This window comes from Rhinoraja longicauda, chromosome 8 (genome assembly GCF_053455715.1).
Source record: "Rhinoraja longicauda isolate Sanriku21f chromosome 8, sRhiLon1.1, whole genome shotgun sequence".
NCBI lineage: Eukaryota > Metazoa > Chordata > Chondrichthyes > Rajiformes > Arhynchobatidae > Rhinoraja > Rhinoraja longicauda.
The window spans coordinates 51,104,757-51,121,144 of record NC_135960.1 but is presented as its reverse complement, the minus strand read 5'-3'; the positions used below and the strand labels follow the sequence as shown (position 1 = coordinate 51,121,144).

Genomic DNA, 16,388 nt, shown 5'->3' with positions numbered 1-16,388 from the left:
GTAGAGTAGATATGGAGGACGTTTTCACTAGTGGAAGAGTCTAGGATTAGAGGTCATAGAAATAGCCTCAGAATAAAAGCATGGTCCTTTTGGAAGGAGACGAGGAACTTCTTTAATTAAAGGAGGAGGCCAAGTCAATGGATATTTATAAGGCAGAGATAGATTCTTGATTAGTGCAGGTGTCAGGAGTTATGGGGAGAAGGTAGGAGAATGAGGTTAGGAGGAAGAGATAGATCAGCCATGATTGTATGGATGAGTAAACTTGATAGGACGATTGGCCTAATTCTGCTATCACTTAAGAGCTTGTATTGTAGCAAAGATCCAAGCTCATTGACCTACTTAATTGTGAAAATTATATATATTTGATGAGGAAACACAAAGCAGAAAGCCAATGAAAGTTCTCAGCACTGGGAGCCATTTACGCTTAAATTAGTTACTGTCATTGTATTATGGCTACGTTTAACATTTTTAGTTTCTGTCTTTTTTGCATGCTTGTGGGTGTGATTTGATACGTAATGGGGAGTGTCTACATCAGAGGTTAGCGTAGCCACAGAGATTGTGGGTCAGCTTAGTCTCGGAGGATGGAGAGAATAGTTTTTTACCACACAACCTCACGCCAGCCACAACCACACGGTAACGACTACACGATCTTTACTGTATTGTTTGAAGAAGAAACAGTTGATAAGAACAAAAAGTTATGAATTACTCTTTTGATTTGTGCTACTATAATAAAGACCAATTAATCAAGAAATAGCGTTTGGAAGATTTGTTTTTGTTATCTCAGAGTGCAGTGTGTGTGTAAGCTATACCTCCATTCCATCCCCGAGAAGTAATGGCTATCAAAGTTGGACTTTGAGAAGGTATAGAAACTGCCATTACATCTAAGTAAAAAACTGTTTTCCGAATGGAATCCAAGTAAAAAAACTTTTCTAAGAAAGACTGTTCTACAAGTAAAATCCGATTCAACAGTGGAACTGAAGAAGAGGCTGAATCTCTGCCAGAGATTAGAGTTGAAATCCTGGAACAAAGAATCTGCCGGTCGAAGGCAAATTGACACGGTCTACACCTGGATAATTGGAAGATTGAAGACCTCATTGACCGGGTACCGTGAGTAGTCACGACTGTTTAGTCGTAATTTTAAGTTAAGAAGTTTAAAAGCTTAAAAGCCTGTGAGAAAATTCTGCAGAAGTACTCTGTGATACAAGAAGCTTGTTTATGCTATGAGGAGATAAGAAAACCAAACTTGCAGAGTATGACCTTGAAAATAACGATGTGAACTTCAACAAGATAAGTTGCTCAGCTAACGATTGTTTACCAAGAGGACTCTCACAGCCTTGACAATAATGATGTTTTGAAAATTCTTCTGGTGTTTATGGATCATAGCGATACGCACCAATTCATCATGGATCTTCCATATAACCATATAACAACTACAGCACGGAAACAGGCCCGTTCGGCCCTACCAGTCCACGCCGACCACTCTCCCTGACCTAGTCTCATCTACCTGCACTCAGACCATAACCCTCCAATCCCCTCTTATCCATATACCTATCCAATTTACTCTTAAATAATAAAATCGAGCCTGCCTCCACCACTTCCACCGGAAGCCCATTCCATACAGCCACCACCCTCTGAGTAAAGAAGTTACCCCTCATGTTACCCCTAAACTTTTGTCCCTCAATTCTGAAGCTATGTCCCCTTGTTGGAATCTTCCCCACTCTCAAAGGGAAAAGCCTACCCACGTCAACTCTGTCCGTCCCTCTCAAAATTTTAAAAACCTCTATCAAGTCCCCCCTCAACCTTCTACGCTCCAAAGAATAAAGACCCAACCTGCTCAACCTCTCTCTGTAGCTTAAGTGCTGAAACCCAGGCAACATTCTAGTAAATCTCCTCTGTACCCTCTCCATTTTGTCGACATCCTTCCTATAATTTGGCGACCAGAACTGCACACCATACTCCAGATTCGGCCTCACCAATGCCCTGTACAATTTTAACATTACATCCCAACTTCTATACTCGATGCTCTGATTTATAAAGGCAAGCATACCAAACGCCTTCTTCACCACCCTATCCACATGAGCTTCCACCTTCAGGGAACAATGCACAGTTATTCCCAGATCCCTCTGTTCCACTGCATTCCTCAATTCCCTACCATTTACCCTGTACGTCCTATTTTGATTTCCATCAGGTAAGTATGAAGAACCGCCACAGGAGGGAGATGCGGAGCAAAAATCAAGAAGATATGAGAAGAGAAACATCAAACTTTCGGAGAAGGGAGAAGCAGCCTACCTGGAAAGATGCCAAAAGGATAGAGACAGTTGTGGAAGCAGGTCATCAAATTAATTGAAAATCAGAAGGAACTAATGGAATCAGATGAGAATGCAAACAGAGTACAATTTAATCTGGATCAATTACTCGATCTTTGCCATGGGGTTGGAGAAAAACAAAAATCAATACTGAGTTTACAACTGACCAAGCCAGAACTCGAATGGCACACTCGGTTCCAAGAGAGGGTGGAATGTTTCGATGGTTTCATGGCTGACGCGGAGAAGTGGTTGTCTGAAACCATAGCTCAAACATTGCACTCTACAGTAGAAGGTGCGATGCAACAAGGTGTTGAAGTGGGAGAAGAAATTACACCTCGGGATAGTGTCTCAAACGTTTCAATGCGAAGATCCAGACATAAATCTGGTTCTGTAGCCAGTTCAACTACAAGGGTCTCTGCTCAAATGGAAGCTGAAGCTGAGATGGCTGCTCTCTCGCTAGTGCCGCCTTGGAGAAAAAATATGAGATTAAGGAACAAGAAGAACAGCTGAAAAGGGAGGCTGAGGAATGAGATGAACAGCTGAAGAGACAGGCAGAACAGTTAAAGAGGGAGAAGGAACCGTTGAAAATAACCAAGGAGGGACATACCAGAAGGCCAAAGATCAAAATGCAGCTCGAGAGCATCTCAGAAGAAAAGTTCCTTAATCCAAGAAGGAGCTACTAAGCTGGAAACAGCAGCTAAAGTCAACCCACAGCCAGAGCCAGTCTGGTCTCATGACGCAGAACTGGCACTGAGTAAGTGGATGGGTGACAAAACTTCACCAAAGCAACCGGGTGCAAGACCAAAGCAACCAACCTTTGGGATGTCTGTTAAGGCTCGAAATGGGCCAACCCAGTACTCTTCTCAGAGGTCTGTTCATCAGCCACCTGCGCCCAGCCAGAAACAAACAACTGATCATGGGACTCGTGACAAAATTTACCCGGATCGATCTGCACGAAACCAGGGATCTCAAAGTGAATTCTATGAATTGGTGAGGAATCAAACGAGAATCAGCGAGCTCCTGGCTCAACAAAATCTTTCTTCCACCTTACCCCCAATGGAAATCCCTAAATATGATGGTGATCCTTTGCAATATGAAACTGTTATAATAGCGTTTGAAGAAGGAGTGGAAATGAAAACTACTAGTCACAGATCGCTTACAATTTCTGGAGCAATACACAAGCGGATATTCGAACCAGCTTGTTAAAAGTTGTCGACATTTGCCTGCGGATGAGGGTTATCAAACGGCAAGAGAGTTGCTTAAAGAGCATTTTGGTAACAAACAGAAGATTGCTAATGCATGCATGAAGAAGGCCTTCACTTGGTCAGTTATCAAGGTGGAAGATGTGAAGGCTTTGCATGAGTTTGCGATATTTCTTAGGGGTTGTTGTAACTCGATGAGAAATAGCAACCACATGGAAAAAATGAATGTCGTTAGTAATATGAAGGCTATCATTCCAAAACTGCCCTAGAGGCTTAGAGAAAAGAAGGAGAGATAAAGCAGGCCTGATACAGGAGGTTGACGATAGAGGCCATGCTTCCTGACCTGGCGAATTTCATGGAAAGAAATGTTAATGTCAAACCTACGCCATGGGAATATTCAAGATCCTAAACCAGCAACTGTCAAAGACTCTACCTTTACTAAAACAAAGGGAGGATCAGGACCTAAGGAAAGCAGTTTTGCTGCCGCTGTAATACCTGTAGAAACGAAGGACGGTATGAAAAGAGATGCATCTACCATTAAACCACAAATGTTTTGTTTTTCATGAAATTAAGTTGGTCACACTATAAGATGGTGTCGAAAATTCAAGAAGAAGGAATATAAAGAAAAAATGGACTTCTTGAAGGAGAAGGGAATCTGTTATGGATGTCTGAAGCAAGGACACATGGTTAAAGACTGCAGGAGTCGGATAACTTGTAATATATGCAAACAAGATCATCCTGAATTACTTCACATTGAACAGAGGAATACGGATGAGAAGCCGGAGCAAATGGAACAAAAGGAGAAGTGAGCTAGGGGTGGTGATGTTGCCTCACCTCAGATAAACGCGCATATTGGGGTCGGGGTAGAAACCTGCATTTTCTCCATCTTACCAGTACAGGTAAGGAGCAGCAAGGGGAATACAGTGTTACAAACATATGCATTTTTGGACAGTGGAAGTTCAGCTACCTTATGCACAGAAAGCTTGATGAGAAGGCTGGACATCACAGGAGAAAAGATTAAACTTCTCTTGAATACCATAAATGATCAGAAATGCTACAATAGTTATCATATCACAAGTATGGAACTATCTAGTCTGGAGGAAGACAATTTTATACACATATCTGATGTGTTTACACGTGAGACTATGCCCGTTTCTCATCCAAATATACCAAAGCAAGAAGACTTGAAATAATGGACTTGAAAGATGTCAAGATACCTGAAATAAATTCTGATATCGACCTACTTATCGGAACGAATGCTTTGAAGGCATTAGAACCTAGGAAGGTTGTTACCAGTCAAGGAGATGAACAGTTTGCTGTGAGAACCCTACTCGGAACAACAAAGGCAGGGAAAAGAATAACCATACTGCCGCTGCCGTCAATCGAATGTCTATTGTAAATCTAGAGGATTTGTTGACCAAACAATATAATCACGACTTAAATAAAAGAACCTGCAAAGAATCATAAATGTCCAGAGAAGATGTATTTTTTTTTTGGAAATTATGAATCACTCAATAAGGATGATAGAGGGACACTATTGCCTAGATTTACCTTTCAAACAAGAAAGTGTTAGTGTGCCGAATAGCCGTCGCATTGCAGAACAATGCATTCAGAATCTGAAACGCAAGTTTGGCAAGAATACGAAATTTTTATGATGAATATACATCTTTCCTCACAGAGATGATTGATAATGGTTATGCTGAAAGGGTACCAGAAGACCAGCTGAATCGAAGTGATGGAAAACTTTGGTACATCCCACACCATGGGGTGAATCATTCAAAGAAAGGAACTTTAAGAGTGGTCTTTGACTGTGCTGCGGTTTTCAAGGGTAAATCACTTAACTGTCAACTGCTGCAGGGCCCAGACCTAACGAACTCACTCATCGGAGTTCTCATCAGATTCAGACAAGAGCCGGTGGCTTTGATGCCGGATATCAAGGCAATGTTTCATCAGGTCAAGGTATCGGAAAAGCATGTTGACTACTTGCGATTCCTATGGTGGCCGGATGGTGATGCACAACAAGATCTCGTTGAATACCGGATGAAGGTACATTTCTTTGGAGCAGTGTGATCACCAAGTTGTGCAAACTTCGCATTGAGGAAAACCGCTAAGGATAATAAAGCTCACTTTCCAGAAGAAGTGACAAACACAGTAAAGAGCAATTTCTATCTGGACGATTGTTTAAAATCCATGTCTACGGAACAGGAAGCAATCCAAATGGTAAAACATCTGACTTCCCTCTGCAAAAAGGGAGGATTCATGCTATCGAAATGGATCAGCAACGGCTGTGCTGTATTGGAAACCATTTCACTAGATAACAGAGCCAAGGAGACCCGGGAGTTGGATTTGGACAAAGACAATCTGCCTATGGAGAGAGCACTGGGATTGCACTGGTGCATTGAAACGGATGTGTTCAAGTTCAGAATTTCGATTCAGGAGCGACCATGTACAAGACGGGGCATCCTGTCCGTCATTGGTTCTGTTTACGACCCTTTGGGATTTCTTGCACCATTTACACTACCAGCCAAATTAATTTTGCAGGATCCCTGCAAGAAGAAACTTAGATGGGATGAGAGTATAATGCAAATCTTCTCTCAGCGATGGACAGAGTGGTTAGTGGATATCGACAAGATCTCAGTGTTCAGAGTGGACCGCAAACTTTGGTCGAATCAAATATGCACAGATGCATCACTTTTCTGACGCAGGTGAAAGTAGTTAAGGTACTGTTTAATATCTAAGAATGAAAAATGTTAACAATGACGTACATGTTGCATTCTTAATGGGAAAGGCCAGAGTGGCACCATTGAAGCAAATGACGATTCCCAGAATGGAGCTTACAGCCGCAGTCTTTGCTGTCAGAATTGACATATTGCTGCAAAAAGAGCTGCAGTTTAAGCTGGAGGAATCTACCTTCTGGACTGATAGCATGACAGTGCTTAAGTACATCAACAATGAAAACAAACACTTCCTAACATTTGTAGCAAACAGGATCTCTTTTGTAAAGGATGCTACTAATGTATCACAGTGGAAATATGTTAATATCAAGGAAAATCCTGCGGATGAAGCCTCTAGAGGATTAACAGCAGACCGCTTCTTAAGCGGTAAGAGATGGATCAATGGGCCAGAGTTTCTCTGTAAACCAGACCGAGAATGGCCAAAGTTTAACCTGGAAACTGAAATCTCTGCTAAAGATACTGGAGATCATGCCAGATGTTAAAGGTTTTGTGCGTACTGTACGACCTCAAACTTTGGACAACATCTTGGTAAGACTGATAACCAAGATATGTCTGCTTCTAGAAGGTGAAGGTGAAGATTGAAGAATTGCTAAAGAAATTTGAATGCCAACATATAATGCATATTACTTTTGTTTTTGATATATTAAGCTTTTATAGCTCATTTTAATATCTATTGGTAATTGCTTTGTTATATATGTTATATACGTAGAACAATTAGGGGCCAGTGTGTAGGAGCCAGTTACGCTTAAATTAGTTACTGTCATTGTATTATGGCTATGTTTAATATTTCTAGTTTCTGTCTTTTTTGCATGCTTGTGGGTGTGATTTGATACCTAATGGGAAGTGTCTACATCGGAGGGGGCTAGCGTAGCCACAGATTGTGGGTCAGTTTAGTCTTGGAGGATAGAGAGAACCCAATTTTTTACCACACTCACACCAGCCACAACCGCAACCACGCCAGCCACAACCACACGATCTTTACTCTATTGTTTGAAGAAGAAACAGTTGATAAGAACGAAAAGTTATGAATTACTCTTTTGATTTGTGCTACTTTAATAAAGACCAATTAATCAAGAAACAGCGTTTGGAAGATTAGTTTATGTTATCTCAGAGTGCGGTGTGTGCGTAAGCTATAACTCCATTCCATCCCCGAGCAGTAATGGCTATCAAAGTTGGACTTTGAGAAGATATAGAAACTGCCATTACAAGCACTTTTTCTTACCTATTACCACAAAATACTGGATCCAGTCCTAAAGATTATAACCTTCCCAAATGGAAAAATTAGTAGAATATGAGGGGAAAGAAGTCAGAATACATTTGTAATTAGCAGTGAAGATTTATTAATACAAAATAAAGAGTTTGACTGATTGTATCTGAAAATGGAGTGGTGGCAATATCCAACTGTTTGAAAAGTCCTCCAGTAAATATGGTGAGGACTTTAGCATGCACCTCATTGTTTGGTTAAGTTCCCCCTGGTGTAATGTAGCTTGTAGTTATTCAAAATTGCAAGCAGCATTAGAAACGAGTCTTCCCTCTTTGCAAGATGATAGAATAACAGGCAATTTCTTACAAGATACGTTCTTGAATTAATTGGACAGAAATTGGATGTTAAATGGTGGGATGCATTAACTTTAGAAAAATTAACTTAAAAAATGGATGAACTTCATTTGAAATAAATAACTCGGGCCTTGGATAATGCTTTAACTGAATAGCAGAGAGTGGAAGGAAACTGACGAAATAAAATTTAGGAGGTTTAAGAGAATAAAGAAAGCAACACTACCAAAAGGCAACATGGATAATGACAAAACAGAATTTCAGGAAGGGACAGTGAGAACACAAGCATTCCCTGAATTAGATCATATGATAGGAGTAGAAATAGGCCATTTGGCCCATCAAGTCCACTCCACCATTCAATCATGGCTGATCTATCTCCCTCCTAACCCCATTCTCCTGCCTTCTCCCCATCACCTCTGACACCTGTAGTGTCAGGACAAGGAAAAATGATTGGAAGAAGAAATTGATGGCTCCTTATCTAAATGCAAGCAGCATTGTGGCAAGGTAGATAAACTACTGGCATGAACAGAAATAAAAGAGTAAGATCTAAAACCGTTAGATGCAGTTATGAAATGTCAAGGTTAAAAATGAAATATTCTAGGCTACCTTTTGAAAGAATGGTCTCTGCTTGATTTTAAAGAAAGGGATAAAGACAGCAGCGATGAAGAACATTAATTTGAAACGAATGCTAAGTACAGAGTTTCAGTAGAACTAATAACTGCTACCAAAGATTTTTGCTCGTTATTTTTAGGCCTCCAAGGGCATCTGCGGAACTTTAATCTATGTACATATACTTGATGAATTAAGACAGTCTACCAATTGGTTTTCTAGATTAACATGCTGAGAAACAGGCTATTTAGATCCTGCATTTTGAACTGGTCGGATTAATTGGTGATTGGACACCAAGGAGTCTTTAGGGCAATTTTTTAATGGAGAACTTCATTTAAAATCAAAAATGATTCTGTTTGATCTGAAATTGGGATTCTAAATATGAATAAAGTAAACTACAAAGGTGGCTCTGGCACTTGGGAAAGCATTAATACCTGGTTTGGAAGCAATATATATTCCTTTGATGACACAGAAATCCAAAAGTGGAAAATGGCTCTAATTAAAGCAAAGTTAATTGGAAGGGAGAAAACGGAGTGAGGCAGAGGATTTGGTGTTCATTGTAAATTCAGAATTTAGTGATGGATAACGAAGCAACAAAACCATGGTCCAGTGTGAAACAGTCTGTATAGCTTCTATACATATGTAAAAAGGAAAAGATCAGCTCTACTTAATGTTCAATGAGAAATTATACTGTGGGATTGGTAGAGAAATTAACCATACATCTTGTGTCTATCTTCACAGAAGTTAGAAAACCACAGAAATACAGATCTACTGCTCTAGTATAAATTTAACTGAATGATGATAAATTCCCAAGTTGTGATAACCTTCATCATGGATTTTGACTTTTAACAAATTTATAACCTTGGTATAAGGGTGTTATACTGGCATGCAGGGAGGATATATTAAGAATAAAGGAATCATTTGATAAGGCAGATTGTAGTGAGGTGCTTGTGGATTGCTGCTGGAGCACCAAGTGCTCACCATCAATACCAATAATTTGAACGAGAGGGTCATGTGCAGTTGATCCAAGTTTGCTAATGGCATTAGCAAATCTAGATAGGTCCCTGATAAACACCATCGATATAGTGGGTTGAGTGGCCTGTTTATGCCTTAGTTGTGCAATCGAAGAAAATGATAACAAGCAGATGAGAAAGTGATGCAGCACTGCAGTATAAAAAATCCACAGGTTCCATTTATGAGTTGGAATAAAGGTTATGCTGAAGATGTGCTAGTTAGAAATAAAAGTCCCATTCAGATGGGGCAGCAGAAGAGAGGCAATGAAGAATGGCATGATTAACAAAAGAACACAGAGGAGAGATCAAGATGTCAAAGCTGCTGACAATTTTCTTGATACTCTTGTTGTAGAATCTCATCTGTAATGTACCAACTTTTACCAAACCCAACCCATTCCAAATTGCTGTGCGAAATACACAATTTAACAACAAAGGTGAGTTACTTACCTCTCCTACATCATAAATCAGTATCTGGCCTTCTGAATTGCCCACAGCAATTTCTCTTCCCGTCTGAGTCCATTTCACACGGTTTAATGCAGGATTATTGTGAACTGTTATACTTGCTGTAGGTACCTGGAAAAGTTGTTTAGAAAATTATGTTTGTAATATACAAGGATTCTGAAAGTTTGACAGGGAAAGTGTCTTGAAAAAATGCTTTTATTTAACAGCTATTTTCTTGTTTGTAATACTGTATCTGAAATTACATTCATACTATTGTACTAAAAAAAATGTGATGTGGACCAATAGATTTTACTTACCTCGGTGTCATTGTTTAGATTCCACAAATCAAGTCTTCCCATTCCATCAACACAAGCAAACATGGCAGGATGAGTGGGAGACCACATAACATCATAAACATAATCGGCATTGTCTTCAAAGGAGTATAGAGGCTTGTTATTCTGAAAAAGTTTTACATTTTAAAGACAAAATTATATAATTCCCTTAAAAACAAAGAAACATTTTAATTGAAGGCTTGTCAAAACAGTTCAAAACACACCAGTTCAAAATAAAGATATGGTGCAAATTTTTTGTCTACCTACATGTAATTTATATTACTTTACTCGTCCATCACATCACCTGGTGTCACTGAAGTATTGCAAGTTAAATATAGCCATGGAATACAGTAGTGCAGTATGCTAGATTTTAAAATTAAGACCTAGTTCCATACCAAGCCAGAGTCCTAACATTATTTCCTACTTGAGACAGAGGCATTTGCAGAATATTACATCAGGATATTGACACAGAGGCAGATGTGATATAGCTGAAAAAGCCGTTCCAAGCTCACATCAAGTCCTTCATCTTCATTTACCTTCCAGTTCCCAAGACCTCTGCCATGAGTTTATGCCACTCCCTGGCCATGGAAATCTGTCATAATGTTTTCTGACCCTGGCAATGATTCTCATTCACTCTGTGGTCTGCTTACTTTTTCACATTTCACACTCCTTCACATTTTGCCTCTGATATAAAAGAGTCAAACTTGAAATCAACATCCAAAAATAACTTCCCAAGTGAGATCCTTTCTGGTTGAATGCAACTAACAGTGCTGCCTCTCATGACACAGTGTCAAACTAACCTGAATAAAGCTCTACCCCAAACTTAGCCCATATATTTTGATAGAACTTATTTATACCTATCTGAACCTAACAAATTCATGGTTAGATAAGGTAGCCAGGTACACTTTAGTAATATGAATAGCAATATAAACCTACCTTAGTTGTCCATAATTTGACTGTCCAATCAAAGGAAGAGGTTACAAAAAGATGAGAGAAGTCAGCTGGTCCGGCTGCAGTGTGATAATGAATACCTGTGATTGGCCCTTGATGACCATCAAAAATCTCACTAATTCCAGCTTTGCTGCAGCAAACAGAAAGTCAAGTAGGTAAATTACTATTAATAAAGTGCATAAATATTGTAGATTGATGCATGGAGAAAACACTGTTTAGACAAGCAAGATGCCACAACCTTTATAACATAGCATCACATGGAGGAGAATGCTAAGTTTAAAAAATCCACTCAATATTAATTTGAGAATCAATAATTTAATAAACCTCAACAAGAAAACAGCTTCATTTACTTCAAAAACATTTTATTTGATATGATATTAATCTTCAGAGCAATATTGTCAAAAGTGCAGGTGTCAATGTCCTGGTGATGCTACTCAATGCTGTTGGCCTCAGTATTTAGCATAGTTGGGCATCAATTTCGCTCGCATTGTTTGGAATTTTGGCTGTCCTGAGGTTGCCAGAATGTAAATACTGACAGCGACACAATATCATTTCATTACCAGGAGGTGTAACACTTTGGCTTTTGTGATGTGATGTCTGAGACCAACTAATTGGAGATTGCCCAGTGTACTCCCATCTATTTATAACCAATTTCAATAAATGTTCAAAGAACAATGATTAAGATCCACATTTATGTACGCAGGACACTTACTGCCCGTTTCAGACACAGGCCCTGCATATTTTAATATTTTCAGCTCTCATGCTTATGGAATGATATAGCACCAAAGGTCACACTTGAAATCAGTCCTCCTGGTGGTGATTTAACAGCTGAATAATAGATGCCATTTGTCCAGTTCCTCTACCCACATCACAGTTTTTTCAACACCAATTTTGAGCAAATAGGCTATAAGTTTGGCTTAAACTCACTTTCAGAACAAACTTTAAATCTCACAGGAGTCACTAAATCTCAAAGATTTGAAGACTTTACAACTCCTTTAAGGTTTACAAACATTCCGAGTACTTGTTCACCACATTGTTCACCTCTTCTGAAATTCTACTTACTGATAGGCTTTAGGACCTTTTGCAGTTTTAAGGGAACTATATAATTCTTCTTACTGTTAAATTAAAGCCAAATGATATAATTCTGATTTCTTGTTATATCTCTTTTATTATATTTAAGTCACTACATTCCACTTATTTTTTTATCAAGTCTGTCCTGCCAGATTCTCCTCTGAGAATACAGCAGAGCCAGGGAACCTTTCCAGAACTTCAACACATAAGAATTCTTTCTCAGGGATGCTAATGACCAATGACCTTTAGTTTCCAATTGCCCTGAAATAGTTTTACCAGTAACCTAGACTGACACTAAATCATGGGAGCAGACTTAGGGAGGATATGGGCTTGTGAAATGGGCAGACATGGTAGATGTAATTCAATATGGGAGAAGCAGTACATACCAGTACAGCATACCAGCACCTCTAAAAAAAGTTAACAGGTCATTATTTTTCTTTCCAGACACGTGACATATATGTTTATTAATCATGCATACTGGCACCTATTTATGTATATAAAAAGCACTGGGGAGATGCAACAGAGCAAGGGAACATAATAAAGATGGAACTATTTCAAGGTGGCTGCAAGAGCAAATGGACTCACTGTTCACTTATCTCAAGTGTTGGAGGGACAAAATGATAAAACAGGATGTAATATTTATCTTTGTAAATATGAGCAATGTATATGAAAATCAGGACATCACCCATTTACAACTTTCTAGCAAGGTACTCTGGTTTTATTGCAGACACAAGGAACTGCAGATGTTGGTTTACAAAAAAAGGCAAAGAGCTGGAGTAACTGGCACAGGCAGCATCTCTGGAGAATATGAATAGGTGACATTTTGGGTCAGGTCCTTCTTCAAATTTTAGGTGACTAACCTACAAACCCCCCCCCCCACCTCACACCCACGTATTTGTATCCATTTCTTCCCTTCCCCCTCCCTCCATCCTCTTCTACCTATATTCTATCCTCTGCCTTCACAATTCACACCTATTCTATCCTTATCTCATATTTGTCTTTTCATCCATGGCCTTGTCCAACCATCTGCCAATCAAAAAATCCCCTCACCTGTATCCACCTGCCAGACTTTGTCCTGTGCCCAACCCTCTTCCAGCTTTCTTCCACCCCCACCTCCCACCACAATCAGTCTGAAGAAGGTCCCATTGCTTATCCAATAGATGCTGCCAGACATGCTAAGTGACTCCAGCACTTTGTCCTTTTTCTGCTTTTATTGCACTCATTTTTGCCCTTTAATTTAAAACTAGACCAAGTGGACCCGTTGGGCCCAAACCTCTCCTGCATTGGCGCAGCACCCTCTCCTCTCCCCTTCCCCCCCCCCCCCACCATCCCCCTCAACCCCCCTTATCCTCCCTCCTCCCCCTCCCTCCCACCCTCCTCCTTCCCTAGATAGATTTATACTTTAAAATGTGAATAACTAAAAATATAACACCAATTTCAATGAAACTTCTTCCATTAGCACCAAAGGGACGACGGTGAGTAAGGTGGGCTTAAAATTGTCGTGCTATCGTGTACCGTTTTGGCTGTAGTTCAGGAACAAACAAACAAGAGTTTTAGTGTATAGATGATAATTTTGGACCTATTCCCCACTCCTTCAAACAATGTAAAATTCAATTAATTAATGTTCAATGCTACCTAGATGAGGTTGTCTACTGTTTTTATTGTACAAAACCAATTCTCGTATAACCCTTTCTCTGGCTGATTCCAGAACAAGCTGTTCTAAGAAACTAACCTGAAAACATTCTATGAATTTGTCATCTTCGACCTTTGCCTATTTGCTTCTTCCAAACCACACATAGATTAAGATTTCCCACAATTATCAATAAGCCTTTTCCACAAGTTCCCATCATATCTTCCTTGTTCTAAAGTATGGTTATGGTTGAAAGACCACCGCACCACATGCACATGACTTCTTGTCTTACATTCTCATTCCACCCTAACTGCTTCTTGGTTTCCTGAACGCAGTTCATATTTTTCTTTTCACTGACAATTATTAAATAAGAGAACCATTAACGCAAAATCTCCAGTTTCCTGTATCCTTCAATATTCATGTCCTAGTCCACATCATCCAGATCATACTTGCATTTATATCAATTTTTTCTTGACCCCAGCATGTCCCAAAGTGTGTTACTGTAAATGATGCTCTTTGTGAAGTATTGTTATGGCTGTAATGGAGGAAGTAGATCAGCCAATTTAGACACCACAACCAGCATAGAGATTTGTGTTTTCCATTCGGATATAAGAAAGTGGCGAGAGGTTGTGAAAATGAAAAATTAAATGATTATTGTATGCCAGTTTTTTTGTTCACATAACTTTATCATTCAAATAAAAGAAAACACAAAAACTCGGTGTAATAGATTTCAAATCTTTAGAAAGTTAACACTACTCTGTGCGCCACTTTACAGTGAAGCAGCACAACAAGATAATGGTAGCACACAGGCCAGCAATTAGTACTGCTGCCACATACTCCAGTGACCCAGTTCAATTCTGACCTGAAGTACCATCTACATGGAATTTGTACATTCTCCGCGAACTCTTGGATCCCCCACTATTTTTGAGATGTGTCCTCTCACATCCCAATTATAGGTTAATTGGCTAGTGCTGATTGTGAAGGTCAGTGGCAGGAGAATCCAATGTGATGATGGGCATATCAGACACAATAGGTTATGGGAAAGGGGTGGAAATCTGAGGCTGATGGGAATGCTCTATAGCCTTCTATGTTGAAAGAATAAATTAAATATTGAAATGAAGTATTTTTACACTACTTTGTACCTTACCTTCCGTGGCGGCATGCTGTGTATATAGAGCCTTCCTCACTGCCAACTACAAAATTGTTGACGTCACCCAAAGGGAAGGACATGCATGTAGCAGCTACAGCTTTTGACTGTTTATGCATCAACTCCATGCTATCCTGCAACAAGAATTTTAGATTCACCATTCTTATTCGTCAGTTCTTCTTGAAGAAATAAAGCAAGTTATTATTTTACTGAATTCCCAAGCAGTTGAAAGACAAGAGGGGGAGAGGTGGGGGCTGTGTTGGAAAATGAAAGAACAAAATTGCAGCCCAGTTACATATTAAACCTGGAGAGAATAAAGCTCAGTGTCCTCACACTAACACAATCCAATTTCTTATTGTTTTAAGATTAATTGAACATAAAACTAAATTTGTAACCATCCTGGTCTTTTTGTTTTTAGCAGCTTTTAAGACTATTTAATTTTTAAAATGGTAAAGAAATCTGTACAAATGTAATTTTAAAAATCTATAGAAATAAATAGATAGGCTGACACGTTAATGTTATTTGCATTCATGTACATTACCTGTGGTTGAGAAAGCATATCCAAACTCCATGAGCAAATCTTCCCATCAGTGGAAACACTAATCAGGTTATGGGCATTCTGAGAACCAACCACATTCACGCAGTACACTGGATGCTGAAAGAAGATTATTGCTCAGTTTAATACTTTTATTAATCTGATTAATGCAAGATCACACTTCAATTATTCAAAAACAGAATAAACCCATTCATACAAGGAATTCAAAAGAAATACAGAAAGCAGGCAACATCTCTGGAGAGGGAAACTGATAACATTTCAGATTGATGTCCTTTCATCAGAACTGGGAAAAGTAAGAAAACTGGCATGTTTTCCGTTGAAAGAAGAAAGATGGGTGCAGAGAAGGAGAGGGTCTGTGAGAGGGTGGTGATCAAGATACTGGGTGACGGAGATATTGTTGGTGACAAATGAGGACACAGATATAGTGCCATCCATAATGTTTGGGACAAAGATCCATCATTTATTTATTTGTCTCTGTACTCCACAATCTGAAATTTGTGATATAAAAAATCACATGTGGTTAAAGTGCACAATGTCAGATTTTATTAAAGGCCATTTTTATACATTTTGGTTTAACTGTGCAGAAATTACAGCTGTGTTTATACATAGTCCTCCCATTTCAGTGTACCATAATGTTTGGGCACATGGCTTCACAGGCATTTGTAATTGCTCAGGTGTGTTTAATTGCCTCCTTAATGCAGGTATAAAGAGAGCTCTCAGCACCTAGTCTTTCCTCCAGTCTTTCCATCACCGTTGGAAACTTTTGGTGCTGTTTATCAACACGAGGACCAAAGTTATGCCAATGAAAGTCAAAGAAGCCATTATGAGACTGAGAAACAAG

The 16,388-nt window shown here is 39.3% G+C and overlaps 1 protein-coding gene across 3 annotated transcripts in view; it reads right to left on the bottom strand.

Moving 5' to 3' along the window:
* The window catches only part of LOC144595959 (cytoplasmic dynein 1 intermediate chain 2-like), a 161,395-nt gene that overhangs the window by 1,455 nt on the left and 143,552 nt on the right, over positions 1 to 16,388 (bottom strand). For all 3 annotated transcript variants that reach the window (XM_078403941.1, XM_078403943.1, XM_078403942.1), the window contains 5 exons: positions 15,533 to 15,646; positions 14,992 to 15,125; positions 11,129 to 11,273; positions 10,178 to 10,318; positions 9,867 to 9,992 (listed from right to left, as the gene is read on the bottom strand). In XM_078403941.1, coding sequence (XP_078260067.1) covers positions 9,867 to 9,992; positions 10,178 to 10,318; positions 11,129 to 11,273; positions 14,992 to 15,125; positions 15,533 to 15,646 — 660 coding nt within the window. The remainder of the gene's footprint in view (positions 1 to 9,866; positions 9,993 to 10,177; positions 10,319 to 11,128; positions 11,274 to 14,991; positions 15,126 to 15,532; positions 15,647 to 16,388) is intronic.